This window comes from Chiloscyllium punctatum, chromosome 22 (assembly GCF_047496795.1).
Source record: "Chiloscyllium punctatum isolate Juve2018m chromosome 22, sChiPun1.3, whole genome shotgun sequence".
NCBI lineage: Eukaryota > Metazoa > Chordata > Chondrichthyes > Orectolobiformes > Hemiscylliidae > Chiloscyllium > Chiloscyllium punctatum.
In genome coordinates this window covers 33963944-33983586 of record NC_092760.1, presented here as the reverse complement: position 1 = coordinate 33983586, position 19643 = coordinate 33963944, and the positions used below count along the sequence as shown (strand labels likewise).

Sequence of the window (19643 nt, the reverse complement as noted above, 5' to 3'; positions counted from 1 at the left end):
TTTTGTTCTTCCTGCCTGTAAGGAAAGGTAAAGAAATGTTGGCCATGTTGATCCATGTGTTATTGTTTGTTTTGGGAGGGTTCCCTTTTTACAACAATTTGTAATCCAGTAGCTCCTAAAACCTGATAAATGTGTCTCTTAGGAGGGATACCAAACAATGTGTGACACTGAGCTGCAGTGATATTAGGACAGATTACTAAGACCATTGCTGAAGATTTAGCTTTCAAAGCTTTTCTAGAGGGCTGTGAAGAGACTTTTGGAGGGAATTCCTAAATTTATGATCTTGGCAGCTCAAGGCATAGTGATCAATGGTGGGGCCCAGGGACTTATGAAAGCTATAGAGGCCAGAGTTGGAGGAATGTAGAAATCAGTGTTGTAGGCATGCAGAGACTGTTGGGCAAGAGAGGGAGGGACTAAGTGATGTGGGATGAGGAGTTTGAATTTGAGGTGAGGTAGGAAATCATTGCAGCTTTATGGTCAGACTACTTTTGTGATTTGTTACATTTTTAAAAAGACCAATCCTTGCTGTTTAAAGTCTTATATTAACTGTCCCATAATCCTTATTTATGTAATATTTCACAATCTGAAAGATGGAGTCATCAGTTCCTTCTATATAGTGTCCTCCATATGAACATGAAAGAGTTTATCTTAACATGTATGCATCCACCTTGACAACCCCATTATCTTTTCTCTCGATTCAGACACTGAGGGATGAAATTCAGGGATCTCGTGTTTCTGGGTGTTAATAGAAACTAACAGATGAATCCAAGATGTCTATCCCCATGTTTATTCCAATTGTAGGTTTAGTTCTGATTCTACAAGCACCATATTACCAGAACCTGGGTGGTAGATGTAATTCTAGGGCCTTTGGTTGGATAACCCAGACACTGACTTTCTTTTAAGGCTATTCATTATCCTCCCTGTGAGACAATACCTCACCAATTTCCATTAATGTATTGAGTGTTTGGAATAACAGTGCAGCTTTTCACTCACATCAGGCACTGATTATCAGACTTCTTATAAAATCTTTTTTAAAACGAACTACTTCAAAACGATAGAGAAGGTTGTGGTGTTTGCTTAAGTATTGATGTGGTGGAAGGCTGTGGCTGATCTGATTTACTCTGACAACCAATTGTGAAATAGAACTCGTCAGTTCTCAGGCAATATATTTCTGAATATATTGATATGTTTTATGATATCACAGTCGTGTTGCGGTGCAGGAGGAGGCCATTTGGCCCATTGTATCTGTATCAACATAATCTAAAATTGAAAATTTCTCTCTTACAGCATACTGGAGGTTCTGGTTATGTGTCAGTGTTGTGTACGAACTGTTCCTTATCTTCATACTTTTTCAGGTAAGGGAACAGTCATTGTTCACTCAAATGTCTTTAATTATTTCCACAAAACTGCTTCCATATGTTTACAGAATAGATCTCTCTATCCAAGCAAAGTTTTGTTCTTCCTAGTTATGGTAAACACTGGTGTTGATGATATCTCCAAACTCCACAATGGATGTTTTTGTGGGGACTCATTGTTCATATTGTTTTGTGCTGAGCTGTGAAATACAATCACTACTTTGAACTGTGCTTCCATTTATGAATGCCATTGCCAATCTGGTTGCTGATGATTGCAAATACAAATGTGTTGTCTCAAGATTTCAACTGCGCTACTTATTTGTTATTAATATCCAAATGCTTCTGAAAAGCCTGGTATAATAGTCAAGGCCACAGTTGAATATGCATTGTAACATTTAGCTAAAAACTTTATCTTGTGTGTTCTTCTCTTGAATTGCACCTTTTTGTATTGATTTTCTACAAAGGTTTGGCACTGTCTCTTAATTTGGCTGGCAGGCCGGCTCTTGAATTAATGACGGAATAGGGGCATTTAAATCTGAAATTTGAATATTTGTTATCCACTTGCCTTCATGTCTCAACCTCCAATTCAATTTAATTATTCCTGGATTGAAAGTCTGTTGAGATTTCTGTAGGAGCTCTGTCTGATGAAACATTTTAAAAATACAGTAATATTTGGGTGAAATATTAGCACTGAAGTTAGAGAAAAAGGAAATAGAAGTGGATGTAGACTACTAACCCCATTGAGCCTGCTCTGGCATATAAGTCGATTTGTGGCTGTATTTCTACTTTAGTGCCAGTTTTCTCATATCCCTTGATACCTTTTAATATTTGGCAATCTATCAATCTCAGTATTGAATATACTCAATGAGTGAGCTACCATAGCTCTCTAGGGCAGAGTCTGAATTGAAGGAAAAGATGATGGGGTTGTCAAGATGGATGCATTTGTATTAAAATTCTTCCACCTCCCTCTCTCCCTCTGCACCCTCCCCCCCCCCCCCCCCCTCCCCAAAGAAAAGAATTCCATCTTCATCTCCTACTAAATAGTCTCCTTCTTATCTTTAGACTCTGTTTCTGGTTCTCAGAACTCCCAGCCAAGGAAACTCTGATCCCTTTAAGAATTGTGCACACTTCAATGAGATCCAATCTCATTCTTCAAAGCTTCAGCGAACATTGGCGTCGTCTCCTTAATCTCTCCTTAGAAAACAATCCCACCATGCTGGAAGTCAGTCAGGTGCACCTTTATTGTACTCCCTCAAGACCCACCTGCACTGGAGGTGTGACAAAACATGTTGGAATAGGTTGATTAAAATGACCGTTTCCCTTAAATTAGGAGACTAAAACTGCACAGAGTACTCCAGGTGCTATCTCAGCCTAGCTGTATACAGGTGCAGTTAGATGTACTTTATTTCTGTACTGAAAAGGCCAGCACATATTTGCTTCCAGCTGCCATGTTCTAACACACTTACAAACCTGTATAAATCCCTTTTTGAAGTCTCTTGTATCCTCCTTACAACTCACATTTCCACATTAGTTTATGGTCATCAGCAAGCTTGGAAGTATTACATTTGATCCTGACATCCAAATCATTGCATTAGATTGCGAATTGCTGAGGCCTAAGCAAGTTCGTGACTTTTCAGTTTTTTCCACATGCTATAAATATGTTTAGTGAAAAACATGATTGAATGTTTTTTGCTTCTCTATCCAAATCATGATTTCCATCTGCCTTATCTGTACAAGCATATAATTGCATACATGTGCATCATTATGTTCATTTATGGGCAGCACGGTGGCTCAGCGGTTCGCACTTCTGCCTCACAGCACCAGGGTCCTGGGTTCGGTTCCCGCCTGTCTGTGTGGAGTTTGCACATTCTCCTTATGTCTGCATGGGTTTCCTCCGAGTGCTCCGGTTTCCTCCCACAATCCAAAGATGTGCGGGTCAGGTGAATTGGTCATACAAAATTGCCCACAGTGTTAGGTGTGTTAAGTCATGGGTAAATATTGGGTAGGGGAATGAATTTGGGTGGGTTTCTCTTCAGAGGGGCGGTGTGGACTTGTTGGGTCGAAGGGCCTGTTTCCACACTGTAGACAATCTAATCTAATCATATATTAGGGATGACTTTGAAGATGAGCTGTTCTGATTTAATAAGGCAATTGTTATTAATTTCACCTATATATTGATGAGCATATTTCTCGTTTTAGATTCAGTCTTAATATAAGTAATTGGTTAACGATCCTACAAAGTTTAATTCAAGGGCTGGAATATTCCAAAACCTTTTCATGTTTTGCATAACTACTTATTACTAAATTGTTATTTGATTAGTTTGTAAGTAGTGGGTTCTCACACCAATGTTTTCATATGAGACTTGGATTATTTTAAATTTCTCTTTGTAATTGAAACTTCATCAAAACTAATTGCATACAAAGCCACCAATTTAAAACTAATGTATAATTTAACATAGACGGTGTTAAGAGACTGTTGTGTTAGCTTGGTTTAGTGAGACAGGGATTTGCATTTAAATGTAATATAGTCCCCTGTCACTTTATATCTGGTCATTTGTGCTGCATCTGACCCGAGTGTTGATTTTGGACACTGGAAAGAAGGCGATTGTGTGTTCCCTCTGTCATCGTTCTTTACTGTAAGTATAATTCAAATAGAATGCTTCGTGTAGCTTTATCCATTTTGCTGGTGCGTCTTTACCATTCTCATGTCAGCATTTTTGTTAATTTGCTGATCTCTCTAACTTGTGCAGACTTTTATGAAAACTTTCTTATCAAGCATAATGTGCTCTAGGGTTGAGCTGGTAATATTGAAGCTAGATGAATAGTGCATTGTAGTGAGGCATAACTTCGTGATTCATGTTGATTTGACTAATTGATTACAACATGGTCCTCAGGATCCCTAGTACCTCAATGAAATTTACAAGACTGAAACCTGTGATTGAATTGACCATTGTACCAGGAGTTAACGGTCTGAATCTTACTAGCGAGAACTATAAAATTCCATAAATGTTTTCTTGTTTCAATTGTAAGTTGAATAAGTAATTATTTATGAAGTAACACGTGTTAACAAAACCTGATTAACCAGAGTCTGTAAATCAATAGAGTCAAAAATTGCTCTTGAAAGCAACCAGCCATTAGTATAGTACTCTATCTCAAAGCTGATCTTTGACCAGATGATAGACCATAATTATTCATGTAACAATATCTTGACTTCATTGATAGTATTGAGATTCGAAGAGGGAAGCAAAACCTACATCTTTTTGCTGCTAATAGCTTCTGAGTGATACTTCTAAATGGACACTGAGCTAATTGAGATCCGCTTTAGAGAGGCAGGTGAAGTTAATCCTGGGTTTCCCTTAGAAACACAATCGGCATTACTTGGTACCTCCAGTGGGGAATAGAAGAAAACTAGTTTAGTAGCCTAGAGTTGTATGCAAACTTCATCATTCGTAAGCTCTTGTGTTTGTGGGACATCACAAATACAAGTATGTTCTTCACAGCTGCATGTGTAGTGTCTGAGAAATCTGCATGGATCTGAGCTAATGGATAAGTACTGTTTTCTTCATCTCTATCGCCTAAATTACCCAATTCTGCGGCTTTTATGATGTCTGATGCTTATGCTCAATATTTTTGTAACTAACCTGTTGAGAGAGCACTGCACTCAAAATATAGGGTACTTTTGATAATGAAGACAAGACCATTCACTCTGTCAAGTTCATTCATCCATAGAAACCCTAGTGTTCTCTTCTATCTCCTTAACATAGCATCTAAGAGTATACAAATTTGTTGAAGAGCTATTGCTTTTTCTGCATTTTTCTGAAGGCTATTGTAGATTTTTATTCAACCTACTTGAAGTGTTTCCTGATTTCTCTTCCAAGTTGCCTTGTAAAAGTGTGTTGATATTTTAAGTTAATTAATGCTCTGGATTTATCTTTGCTGTTCCCTGTTGCAATTCATATACTTTGATGTTTTTGTTTCCTTTGTTAAAAGGCCAGTAATTCTTCCAAGGTTGGATAACCTGAATTTTCCCAGCCTGTGAAGCCTCTTGGCTGTCCTCTGCATTGTCTCCAAGGACTAAGTTAAGCAGTACTCCCGACAGAGCATGTTATAACTCAGTGTTACAACCTCCGATATATGCACACTGATTTGGTGATGTAACTTAATATTGTTAGCTTGACTACTTTAGCCAGGTGGCCAAAAGCTTGCTCCCAGGAATAGATTTTCTGAAGTGTCTTAAAGGAGGAGCAAGGCAGTGAGGTTTAGAGAAGATGTTATGTACTTTTTGCCCTAGCAAATGAAGACAAAGTCAATCATGTTAGAGTAGAAAATGAGAACTGTTCAAGAAGCTAGAATTAGACAAGCCAAGAACTCTGAGCATTGTAGAATTAGAAGAAATTAGAAGTAGGGAAGGTCAAGGCCATGAAAGGATTTGCAAACTTGGATGAGAATTTCAAAATTGAGGAACTTCCATTCTTCACGTCATGAGCACTTATTTTTTGCAGTAACCTTTGCAGGACCTTTTCAAATAACTTCTGGAAATTTAAGTACAATACCATCCACTGATTCCCCTTTTATCCAGAGCAGGTACTGGATCAAAGAACATCAATAGATTAGTCAAATATAATTTTCATATTCAATTCATGATTCTACTGTGTTAATGCCATTGACTAGCAGAACCACCCCTCTGCCTTCTCCTAGTTTACTGTCAAATATGCTGTACCCTTCCAAGATTCAGAATCCAACTTGTCACCCTGCAAACATACCCCTGTAAAAACTAACAGATTTGTAACTATTCATTTCTATTTTCATGTTCAGTTCATCAGTTTTGTTTTGAATTGGATGAGCATTCACATAGAGTCTATAATTTTATTGCTTTGCTTTAAATCTAAATTCTAGTCTTGTGTTGCTTGACTCTTACATTTGTTTTCTTGCCCCCTTTCTGTACTAATACCTTTCTCTTTGCCCTTGACTCTAACCTTTGGTTTACCACATCTTCCCAAATTTGATCCCTTGCCCCACTCTTGAATTGAAATCCTTTCTGCTGCTTTAATTTTATGATTGGCAAGAAGATTGGCTCCGGCATGATTCACATGTCAACTATTCTCTTGGTACAGATCCCACTTTATCAAGTACTAATGCAAGTGCTCCACAAACCAGACCTACCATTTTGAATCATGCATTAATCTCTCTAATCTAATTTGCCCAATACCAGTTAGCAGTGGCTCAGGGAATGATACAAATCTTTTGAGGTTCTGCTTCATAATTTTGTACCTTGCTCCTGATGATGCAGAACTTGCTTTTGTTTTTATTTCATATTTACTACATGTACAATATGTGGAAAGAGGTGAGGGTGAGGGCGATAGGCCGGAGAGGGGGTGGGTGTGGAGAGGTCGGGAAGAAGATTGCAGGTCAAGAGGGCGGTGCTGAATCCGAGGGTTGGGACTGAGATAAGGTGGGTGGAGGGGAAATGAGGAAGCTGGAGAAATCTACATTCATCCTGTGTGGTTGGAGGGTTCCTAGGCAGAAGGTGAGGCGCTCTTCCTCCAGTCATCATGTGGCCAGGGTCTGGCGATGGAGGAGGCCAAGGACCTGCATGTCATTGGCGGAGTGGGAGGGGGAGCTAAAGTGTTCAGCCACGGGGCAGTTGGGTTGGTTGGTGCGGGTGTCCCAGAGGTGTTCCCTGAAACGTTCCGCAAGTAGGCGGCCTGTCTCCCCAATGTAGAGGAGACCACATTGGGTGCAGCGGATACAGTAAATGATGTGTGTGGAGGTGCAGGTGAATTTGTGACGAATATAGAAGGATCCATTGGGGCCTTGGGGGGGGGGAGGTGTGGGTGCAAGTTTTGCACTTCTTGCGGTTGCAGGGGAAGGTGCCAGGAGTGGAGGTTGGGTTGGTGAGGGGTGTGGACCTGATGAGGGAGTCGCGGAGGGAGTGGTCTCTCCTGAATGCTGATAGGGGTGGAGAGGGAAATATATCCCTGGTGGTGGGGTCTGTCTGGAGGTGGTGGAACTGATGGAGGATGATACAATGTATCCGGAGGTTGGTGGGGTGGAAGGTGAGGACCAGTGGGGTTCTGTCCTGGTGGCGATTGGAGGGGTGGGGTTCAAGGGCGGAGGTGGAGGAGATGTGGTGGAGAACGTCGTTGACCATGTCGGAGGGGAAATTGCGGTCTTTGAAGAAGGAGGGCATTTGAGTTGTTCGGTAGTGGAATTGGTCCTCCTGGGAGCAGATGAGGTGGAGGAATTGGCAATATGGGATGGGTTTTTACAGGGGGCAGGGTGGGAGGAGGTGTAATCTAGGTAGCTGTGGGAGTCGGTTGGCTTGTAGTAAATATGTGTTGAGTCGGTCGCCCGAGATAGAAATGGAGAGGTCTAGGAAGGGGAGAGAGGAGTCTGCGATGGTCCAGGTAAATTTGAGGTAGGGATGGAAGGTGTTAGTAAAGTGGATGAACTGTTCAACCTCGTCATGGGAGCACGAGGTAGCGCCAATCCAATCATTGATGTAGCAGAGGAAAAGGTGGTGCCGGTATAGCTGCGGAAGATGGACTGTTCCACATATCCGACGAAGAGGCAGGCATAGCTGGAGCCCATGCGGGTGCCCATGGCTACTCCTTTGGTTTGGAGGAAGTGTGTGGATTGGAAGGAGAAGTTGTTCAGAGTGAGGACCAGTTCAGTCAGTTGAAGGAGGGTATCAGTGGAAGGGTACTGGTTGGGTCGGCGGGAGAGGAAGAAGCAGAGGGCTTGGAGGCCCTCGTGATGGGGGATGGAAGTGTATAGGGACTGGATGTCCATCGTGAAGACAAGACGTTGGGGGCCGGGCAAGCGAAAATCATGGAGGAGCTGGAGGGCGTGGGTGATGTCCCGAACATGGGTGGGGAGTTCTTGGACTAAGGGGGACAGGACCGTGTCGAGGTATGCAGAGATGAGTTCGGTAGGGCAGGAGCAGGCTGAGACAATGGGTTGGCCGGGGCAGTCAGGTTTGTGGATTTTGGGTAGGAGGTAGAAATGGGGGGTGCGGGATTGTGATACTATGAGGTTGGAGGTGGTGGTTGGGAGATCCCTTGAGGTGATGAGGTTATGGATGGTCTGGGAGATGATTGTTTGGTGATTTGAGGTGGGGTCATGGTCAAGGGGCAGTAGGAGGACGTGTCTGCGAGTTGGTGTCTAGCTTCAGTGGTGTTAAGATTGGTGCACCAAACTACCACTGTGCCTCCCTTGTCTGCCGGTTTGATGGTGAGGTTGGGGTTGGAGCAGAGGGAGTGGAGGGCTGCGTGTTGTGAAGGTGAGAGGTTGGAGTGGGTGAGGGGGGGTGGACAGGTTGAGGCGGTCAGTGTCGCGGCGGCAGTTGGATATGAAGAGATCGAGGGCGGGTAAGAGGCCAGCATGGGATGTCCAGGTGGATGTAGGAGAAGGGGTCGTCAGAGGGTGGGCGAGAGTCCTTGTTGAAGAAGTAGGTGCAGAGGCGAAGGCAGCCGAAGAAATGCTCGATATCTAGCCGCATGTCGAACTAATTGATCCGGGAGCATAGGGGGATGAAGGTGAGGCCTCTGCTGAGGACTGATCATTCATCCTCAGAGAGGGGGAGTTCTGGAGGGATAGTGAAAATACGGCAGGGCTGGGAGCTATGATCTGGTCATGGGGCCGGCGTGGTCCTTGAACAGGACAAACTCGCTACTACAGCACGCTCTCCAACGCATCTCCTCCACTTCCCGCACCTCTGCCCTTGAACCCCGCCCCTCTAATCGCCACCAGGACAGAGCCCCACTGGTCCTCACCTACCCCACCAACCTCTGGATACATTGTATCATCCTCCGTCATTTCCGTCACCTCCAGGCAGACCCCACCACCAGGGATATATTTCCCTCTCCACCCCTATCAGCATTCAGGAGAGACCACTCCCTCTGCGACTCCCTCGTCAGGTCCATGCCCCCCACCAACCCAACCTCCACTCCTGGCACCTTCCCCTGCAACCGCAAGAAGTGCAAAACTTGTGCCCACACCTCCCCCTCTTTCACCACACCCCCCCCACCCCCACCCCCACCCCCACCCCCACCCCCACCCCCCAAAGGCCCAATGGATCCTTCGATATCTGTTGCAAATTCACCTGCACCTCCACACACACCATTACACACACACACCAGAACTTGAAGGTTCTGGAGGCCAAGAAATTGACTGTATTTAAAATGGATAGGCTCTAGATTAGTTAAGAGAGCAAAAGGTTTTGAGGAGAACGTAGGAGAATGGGGTTCAGTAACCTACTGGCTGTTGTTGAACGGTGGAGCAGACCCAAAGAGCTGCATGGCCTAATTGTGCTTCTATGTGATGATCTGCCTTGTGATGCTTGAAAAAGGGATGGGAGCAGATTCAGTAGTGGTTTTCGTAAGTGAAAAGAAAACTCCGGATTATGAGGAAAGAAAAGAGTAAGCCTAATTGGACAATGCTTTCACAGAGCTAACATAATGTGTGAAGTGTCCACCCCTGTGTTGTATTATTTTATGACTACAAAAGATTAGTTGTGCAGTTCTGTACTCTCGTAAGCCTTATTCCCTGGTGACCTAAATTTTCAGTGAGGATTTACAGATTCACCCATATGCTGCTGCTTGTGGCTTCCTTATGTGTACTCGCATGAAATATGATTTCAACAAGCTGAGGATTAAACTACAACCACCCCAGGTGTTTTGAGGAAAGACAATGCATTGGCATATGGAGCAAACGTATCCCATGAAGAGTATACTGATATCTGACCCCTATGGGTAACTAGAGTTGAGGATTTACAAGCAAATGATAAAATCAGTTGCTTTTCATATGGGGAAGAATAATACTATTCAAAGCTAAATAATTTACCCACCTTGTAAATAATTTCAACCTATTTCCAGATGAGCCGAACGCCACTGCCTGGCATTGCACCTTGCAATTTTTTAAAAACTTGTTTTTGGCTTTAAAATGGTGAATAATTAGTTGAAAGCAGGCAATAGGCTTATTGTTATCTGTGCTGGATGAAATTGGTGGACAAATGAAATTCTGGGCATCACTACTTACGGCCATTTCCATTTTGTACTGATAAACAGGGATTCTTTGATTTCTTCGTTAGCACAGGTCTGTATATTGCTGGGAAAGAATAAGTTTGGGCTCACTTGATTACAATGTTTCTTTCATCTCTGGAACCATGGCTGTCTGTGTGGCGTTTGCACGTTCTCACCATATCTGTGTGGGTTTCCTCTGGGTGCTCAAGTTTCCTCCCACAGTCCAAAGATGTGAAAATAAGGTGGTTTGGCTGTGGTAAATTGCCCAAAAACGTCCTCTGAACTGCTGGCTAGGTGGATTAACCATGGGTTAAGCGGGATTACGGGTATAGGCTGGTAGAGTGTGGGTCTGGGTAGGATGCTCTTCAGAGGATCACCGTGGGCTGAATAGCCTTCTTGTACACCGTAGGGATTCACAGAATCACTTCACGTAGTTTAATTTGATGGTTGGTGAGTCTCATCTCTGTTGGCTTTAAATTAATTTTGGAAACTGTTAAAGGGAACAGAATCTGCATCTCCAGATAACTAGGAATACAAAACAAGATATTGCATTGCAATTAATGTTAAAAGAAAAAAAATTGCGGTCAGATCAATACTACACTGGTAAAGTTCTCTACCACCTCCCTTGCCTCATCAGTTGAACAACGTGAGTTAAATTGTGAAGTATTTCTTTTCAGGAATAATTTGATTTCCTTCCCTCATGCTAATAATAGCCTTGCAGTTTTGAGTTTAAACTAATGTCACCAACATCACCAGGGTCACTGGTTGAAGTTTTTCTGGAACTGACTCTTGAGTTGACAGTAATTTGGCAATTCAATATTTGTTGCTGTATTTTGTCCTTTTTTGTCCAGCTGGCCAACTGCTATCTCAAAAAAAAAGACTTTGGTCAGGAGTAGTTGGCTATTGTAGTTGAAGATCAAGATGCTGTTTATAGAGTGAGTGATGGGTCTGAATCAGTAACTCATCTTGATATTTTAATTGGAAGCTTTGTGCTGTGAAACATCAATTTTTGACAGGGCTATTTCATGTTCCATAGTCAGGTGCACCCCTGCCTACAGAGTAGAGCACAAGCAAAACTTCTGCTCATGCCACAACATCTGAAAGAGAACAATATAGGCACAACTGACTTCTAGTGAGTCTCTAAAATTTTAGTTGAGTGAGCTACTCCTAAAAACTTTTTCATTCGTGGAATGTGAACATCTTTGGCAAGGGCAGCATTTTTACTCATCCCTAATTGTCATTGAGAAATTAGTAGTGAACTGTTTTCTTTGACCACTTCAGCAAGGGCTTCAAGGACAATGAAGAAAAATTGCATGTTTGCAAGTCGAGATGTGTGACTTGGAGGGGAACTTGAACTGGTAATGTTCCCACACAATTATACTGACTGGAAGGAAGAGTTTACGGATTTGGATGATGTGTTGAAAAGAGTTTCGTCAACTTAGAGATGTACAGCACGGAAACAGATCCTTCAGTTTAACTCATCCATGCTGACCAGATATTCCATCCTAATCTAGTCCCATTTGCCAGAATTTGGACCATAACCCTCTCGACCCTTCCTATTCATATACCCATCCAGATGCCTTTTAAATATTGTTATTGTACCAGCCTCCACCACTTCCTCTGGTAGCTCATTCCATACACACACCACCCTCTGCGTGAAAAGGTTGCCCCTTATGTCCCTCTTCAAGTTTTTCCCCTCACCCTAAACCTATGCCCACTAGTTCTGGACTCCCCCACCCCAGGACAAATACCTTGTCTATTTACCTGTATACCTCTCCTTTCCCCCCCCGCCAATCTCTGCTACAGAGAAAACAGCCCCAACCTATTCATCTTCTCCCTGTAGCTCAAATCCTCCAACCCTGGCAACATCCTCGTAAATCTTTGCTGAACTATTTCAAGTTTCACAATATCCTCCCTATAGGAGGGAGACCAGAATTACACACAATATTCCAAAAGTGGCCTAACCAGTGTCCAATACAGTCTCAACATGACCTCCCAACTCCTATACTCTATGCTCTGAGCAATAAAGGAAGCCTACCAAACACTGCATTCACTATCCTGTCTACTAGTGACTCTACTTTCAAGGAACTATGAACTTGCACTCCAAGGTCTCTTTGTTCAACAACACTCCCTAGGATCTTACCATTAAATGTATAAATCCTGAAGAAGGGCTTATGCCTGAAACATCGATTCTCCTGCTCCTTGGATGCTGCCTGGCCTGCTGTGTTTTTCCAGCACCACACTTTTCAACTCTGGTCTCCAGCGTCTGCATTCCTCACTTTCTCCCAATGTATAAATCCTGCTCTGATTTGCCTTTCCAAAATGCAGCACCTCACATTTATCTAAATTAAACTTCTGCCACTCCTCGGCTCATTGGCCCATCTGATCAAGATCCCGTTGTACTCTTAAGTAACCTTCTTTGCTCTCATTGCAAACTTACTGACTATACCACCTATGCTCACATCCAAATGATTTATATAAATGATGAAAAGCAGTGGACCCAGCACCGACCCTTGTGGCACTCCACTGGTCACAGGCCTCCAATCAGAAAGGCAACCCTCCACTACCACCCTCTGTCTTTTACCTTTGAGCCAGTTCTGGATCCAAATAGCTAGATCTCCCTGTATTCCATGAACTCTAAACTAGCTAACCAGTCTACCATGAGGAACCTTGTTGAACGCCTTACTGAAGTCCATATAGATCACGTCCACCTCTCTGCCCTCACCAATTCTCTTTGTTACTACTTTAAAAAAAACTCAGATATGATTTTCCACTCACAAAGCCATGTTGACTATCCATATTCAGTCCTTGCCTTTCCAAAAACATGTAAATCCTGGCCCTCAGGATTCCCTCCAACAACCTGCCCACCACCGATGTCAGGCTCACCGGACTGTGGCTTTTCTTTATCACCTTTCTTAAATAGTAGCACCATGCTAGCCTACCTTCAGTCTTCAAGCATCTCACCTGTGACTATCGAATATACAAATATCTCGGCAAGGCGCCCAGAAATCACTTCCCTAGCTTCCCACAAACCTCTACGGTACATATGATGTCCTGGGGATTTATCCACATTTGTGCATTTTCAGATATCCAGCACCTGTAATATGGACGGTTTTTTTTTCAAGATGTCACCATCTTTTTCCCCACATTCTATATCTTCCATGTCCTTCTCCACAGTAAACACTGATGCAAAATCCTCGTTTGGTGTCTTCCCCCATTTCCTGCGGTTCCACACACAGACTGCCTTGCTGATCTCTGAAGGGCCCTATTCTCTCCCTAGTTACCTTTTTGTCCTTAATGTATTTATACATTATTCTTCTGAACCCAAAGCTATCTCATGTCCCCTTTTTTTGCCCTCCTGATTTCCCTCTTAAGTATACTCCTACTGCCTTTGTACTCTTTTAAGGATTCACTCGATCTCTGCTATAAGCCTCTTCCTTTTTCTTAATCGAAACCTCAATTTCTGTAGTCATCCAGCATTTGCTTGTAGTGATTAAAAGTGAATTTGAATTAGAGAACAGTCCTGGACTGATGGGAGCCCAGGCACTGTCTTTAAATGACTGACCACCTACCCTCCCTCTCTTCCTCTACACTTTCCCTGGAGTTCTACACAGGGGTGGGCCCTAAACCCCCCCTTGGTCAGATAATCTCTCCAACATTGTCCTGTACAGGGCAAAGGTGGAGCCTGTCAAAAGGTTGCAGTAAAAAGGTGTGTGTGTGTGTGTGTGTGCTATGTAGAGACTCACTTCCACACCCCCTCAAAAAGAAAGGTGGCAGCAGCAGTCTTGGCTGCCCCGGGGAGGGGGGAGGGGGGCCAGTGTTGGATGGGGTTGGCCGGGGGTGTGGGGTTGGGGGTTGGTGTTGGATGGGGTTGTGGGATGGTTGGGGCTGTGGCTTGCACATGGTGTACTGCTGCACAGTCTCCTGAACTGGGAGCAGACTTAACAGAAAACTCCAAGCCCCAGAGTAAAGGTATTTAACCAATTAACCAAATTATCAATTATCCTAATGAAATAGTGCCAGCCCTTCTCAAACAGATAATCGAGGTTCCTCGAACATCAAAACTGTCCCTAAACTCCCACATCAGACAGGAAGAGCATACCACTGTACTGCAGGCTACCTTTGCTCCTTCACAATCTTCAGACCCAGAAACTGGCACCGTCTTATTGCTCTAAAAAATACTGCTCCAGGCAATCTTAATACTTACGGTTTATATGGTTAAAATGCAATCAAGAGACAGATCTCAATAAAACATATAATCAAGAAAGCACCTGCTCCACTCATTATTGTAGATTTATAGCAAGGTTATACTTTTGCTCCAGTACATCATCTAGATGGTACACCAAACACAAATTGTGGAGGGTGTGACTGTTTAAAGTTGGTGGATAGACTTACATTGAAGTGAGCTCCTTTGTTCCAGAAAAGTGCAGCATTTTCCATTACATTCCTGACTTGTTTCTGGAAGATGAGACAAAAGTGTTTGGGTGTCAGAAGGTGAATTCCTCACCACACGTTTTCCAGACTCTGACCTGCATATGAAGCCATGGTATTTAGACAGCTGTTCCGGTTCGGTTTCTTGTCAGTAGTGGGTCCCTGGTGGTGATAACGATAGTGAATTCGAAGATGGTTTGAGTCCCTCTTGTTGAAGATATTTATTTCCCTGAACATGTGTGCAAAATTTTGCTTGCCACATTTCAACGTTTGGTAGAAGTTTTGTAGCTCGGGTGCTCGTTGTTGTGGTTCTGTTCGTCGAGCTGGGAATTTGTCTTGCAAACGTTTCGTCCCCTGTCTAGGTGACATCCTCAGTGCTTGGGAGCCTCCTGTGAAGCGCTTCTGTGCTGTTTCCTCCGGCATTTATAGTGGCCTGTCTCTGCCGCTTCCGGTTGTCAGTTCAAGCTGTCCACTGTAGTGGCCGGTATATTGGGTCCAGGTCGATGTGTATGTTGATAGAGACTGTGGATGAGTGCCATGCCTCTAGGAATTCCCTGGCTGTTCTCTGTTTGGCTTGCCCTATAATGGTAGTGTTGTCCCAGTCGAATTCATGTTGCTTGTCGTCTGTGTGTGTGGCTACTAAGGATAGCTGGTCGTGTTGTTTCGTGGCTAGTTGGTGTTTGTGTATACGGATCGTTAACTGTCTTCCTGTTTGTCCGATGTAGTGTTTTCTGCAATCCTTGCATGGGATTTTGTACACTACATTGTGTTGTGGCCCTTTTGAATAGTGTCCTGATGCAACTTCGTTTGTGTGTGTTGGGGTGGTTGCTCTCATAGTTTAGGACTTGGTCTGTGTGTGTGGCTTTCCTGTAAACCTTTGTGGTAGACCAAATCCTAAACTATGAAAGCAACCACCCCAACACACACAAACGAAGTTGCATCTGGACACTATTCAAAAGGGCCACAACACACTGCAGCACACCAGAACTACAAAAAGAGGAAGAGTAACACCTATACAAAGTATTTGTCAAAAACGGATACCCTCGCAATTTCATCAACAGATACCTAAGGGAGAGACAACGGAACGAGGACATGCCGCAACCCAAAGGACTAGCCACACTACCATACATCAGGAGCATTTCTGAACTGACAGCCAGACTACTGCGACCACTAGGACTCATAACAGCACACAAACCAACAGCCACGCTCAGACAACAACTCACCAGAACAAAGGACCCGATACCCAACATGAGCAAAACTAACGTAGTGTACAAAATCCCATGCAAGGACTGCAGAAAACACTACATCGGACAAACAGGTAGACAGTTAACGATCCGTATACACGAACACCAACTAGCCACGAAACAACACGACCAGCTATCCTTAGTAGCCGCACGCACAGACGACAAGCAACATGAATTCGACTGGGACAACACTACCATTATAGGGCAAGCCAAACAGAGAACAGCCAGGGAATTCCTAGAGGCATGGCACTCATCCACAGTCTCTATCAACAAACACATCGACCTGGACCCAATATACCGGCCACTACAGTGGACAGCTTGAACTGACAACCGGAAGCGGCAGAGACAGGCCACTATAAATGCCGGAGGAAACAGCACAGAAGCGCTTCACAGGAGGCTCCCAAGCACTGAGGATGTCACCTAGACAGGGGACGAAATGTTTGCAAGACAAATTCCCAGCTCGACGAACAGAACCACAACAACATTTCAACTTCAGACTGAATGTTGTCCAAGTCTTGATGTATGTCGATATGGACTGTTTCTTCATCTAGAGTTGTGTGAATAGAGCTGAATTTGTAATTGTTCATAAATATCTTAACAATAGAGGAAAGATCACTGATGACGCAGTTGAAGATAGTTGAGCATGATAGTGTGTTGAGAAATTTCTGTATCAGTTTCCTCTGGTTGAGATGATTAATTGCTGACAATTACTATAATCTTCTTTTGTGTTCGGCATAACACCAGCCAATAGAAGTTTTCCCCAAATACCCCTTATTCCCTTTGACTTAGGTTCTTTAGTGCCATATTTTGTGCAATGCTGCTTCATTGCAGAAAGCAATACCTTTACTTTATCTCTGGAATTTAACATCTTTCTCTGTGTTTGAACCAAGAGTATTGTCAGGTCTGGAGCCAGACTTAAAGGGAGTATTAGTGAGCAAATTATTGGTGAGGAATTGCCACTTGACTCTGCTGTTCTATTATTTTGATTTTGATTGATGTTAAGATAATTGGGTAAATTAGATTTGCCTTTCTTGAATTGAACAGTATGTACCTGGACAATTTTCTACTTTGCTGTCAGTGCTTCAATTGCGCTGGCACTGTTTGATTTGGCTATTTCAGTGCTATAAGCATTGCGGAATTATGAATGTTCAGTTATTTCTTGTTACGTGAAGCAAATGGAATTTGCTGACTGTTTCTCAGCAGGAGGCCAGAACAGACGATTCACTTGCCACTACTGGCAGTAAATGATTCTAAATGTTTTAATCTTCTGCTCTCAATTTCTGAGCTCCTAATAATGGGGATGGGGATATTTATGGGTCTGCAGACCCATTGGCTACTTAACGGCCTAACACTTGTGGGAACACTGCAGGAATGCTCAGAGCTTTGATCTCATGCATTTTTATGGACATGTTCAACTATCTGTGATGTACTTCTGTTTAGCATGCATGTACTCCTGTGTTATAGGAGTTAGCTTATTTTTGGTATGCCTCCTGCTATTCCTGACATGTTCTTCTACATTCCTCATTAAACCAGGCTTGATACTTATGATTAAGTGAGGGATATGCTGCACTATGAAGTTTACACATTGTGGTACTTAGAATTCTGTTGCTAATGGCTTAAGGCACCTCTTATATGTCTGTTTTGGAGCTGCTGAATTGTTCTAAACAATTCAATGCAGTGCCACATAATGCAATAGAAGGTGTCCTCTGTGTCAAACAGCTTTTCTTTTCAAAAATGATTGTGCAGTGGTAATTTTTAGCAGAGTTGTCATGATGCATCTGTAATAGAATATTGAATTTGAGTTCAAAGTCTAATAATGACTTATGGAACTCATGGTCCTCCAATGTCCTACAAAGAAGGAAAATTGCCTTCCTTCCCTAGTCTCGCTTACATGTGACTCTAAACCCATGCTCAACTACTTTCTGAAGTGTCCAGGGTTTAAAAACTCTGGGGAGGGTCGGGGGGAGGTCTGGTTGGTTGGGGGGCGGGGGGGAAGAGAGAGAAGAGGAATTGGATGTGCCACCTGACATTGACTAAAGGCAGTAGAAACAATAATGACAAATTTAGCCCTAACCGCCCTACAAAGTAAAACTCTAAATACCAAATTTATGATCCATCTCTGCCTTCTCCACACGTCCCCAGCGTCACTGATGTCAGTCTTTTGCCAATATGTTTCACTCCATATGATATGAAACAGCTGGAAGCACTGGATACTGCAAAGGCTTGGCCCTGACAGCATTCTGTCAGTAGTACTAAGGACATGCCTGCAGAACCTACCATGGCCCTAGCCAAGCTAATATAGGCAGGGGGATGGGTAAACTCTGCTGGTTTCTCATTCCTGGTACAAAAAATGTTGTGGTTGTTGGACAACTGTCATTTTAACTCCATGATATCTGTGCAGGGATAGTGTCCTGGGCCCAACTATTTTTAGCAGCTTCATCAATGACCACCTCTCCACAATAAGGCCAGAAGTAGGGATGTTTGCTGATAGTTGCACTGTTTTGAGCAACATTTGTGATACCTAAGATACTGAAACAGGCTATTTTCAAATGTAGCAAGATCTGGATAATATCCAGGTTTGGACCTACAAGTGACAAGTAACATTTGCACCATATTCACACACATGCCAGGCAATGACCGTCTCCAAGAAGAGAGAATTTAACATTGCCACTTGATGTTCAATGTCATTACCATAGCGGAATTCCCACTATCATCATCCTAAGGATTACCATTGACCAGAAACTAAACTGGACTACACATCAGTACTGTGTCTGCAAGAGGGTAAGACTAAGTCTAGGAGTCTTGCATCAAGTAAGTCACCTCCTGACTCCTTGCCAATCGTCCATAAAGCATGGATCATAAATGTGATGTAATAATCTCCACTTACCTGGATAGGTGCAGTAACACTCAAGAAGCTTGATGCTATCCAGGGCAAAGCCTGCTGGAGTGGCACCACATCCACAAATATTAATTTCCTCCTGCATCAACATTCTGTGACAGTAGTGTGTGCCATCTACAAGATGCACTGCAGGAATTCAATAAGTCTCCTTCGACAACACCTTCCAAACCCATAATCACTTCCATGTAGAAGGAGAAAGGCAGCAGATACAATGCAACGCCACTCACCATCTTGACTTATAGTAAAATTTGCCTTTTCCTCAGTGTGCTGGGTCAAAATCCTGAAACTCCCTGATGGTATTTTGGTATAATCTACACCAAATGGACTGCTCTGATTCAACAGGATAGCTTATGACTTCCTCCTCAAGGACAACTAACAACATGTAATAAATTCTGGCTTCGTCAACAATGCCCATATCTAATGAATGAGTAAAAGAAGCTCAGAATTACTAATGCAGTAATTACTAGTTACCAGTAGATTAGTTATTGCATCATTTTCTGTTTATGCTAAAGCTTTCCCATTTATATTGCACTAACAAGATTTCAGCAGGATCTCTTTACGGAATGTGTAAAATCCATTTGAACTATCATCTGGAAGATGGCACCCACACCAATGAGACATTGTCTCAGTGACACACTGAATTGCAAGTGCATTATTTCATCCATGCACAGATGGTGCAGATTTGCATCTG

At 43.1% G+C, this 19643-nt stretch overlaps 1 protein-coding gene across 1 annotated transcript in view; it reads left to right on the top strand.

Annotated features, from left to right (window-relative positions):
* ptdss2 (phosphatidylserine synthase 2) overlaps positions 1-19643 on the top strand; it is a 93386-nt gene that overhangs the window by 26660 nt on the left and 47083 nt on the right. Inside the window, exon 4 of the mRNA XM_072591976.1 lies at positions 1288-1355. Coding sequence (XP_072448077.1) covers positions 1288-1355 — 68 coding nt within the window. The remainder of the gene's footprint in view (positions 1-1287; positions 1356-19643) is intronic.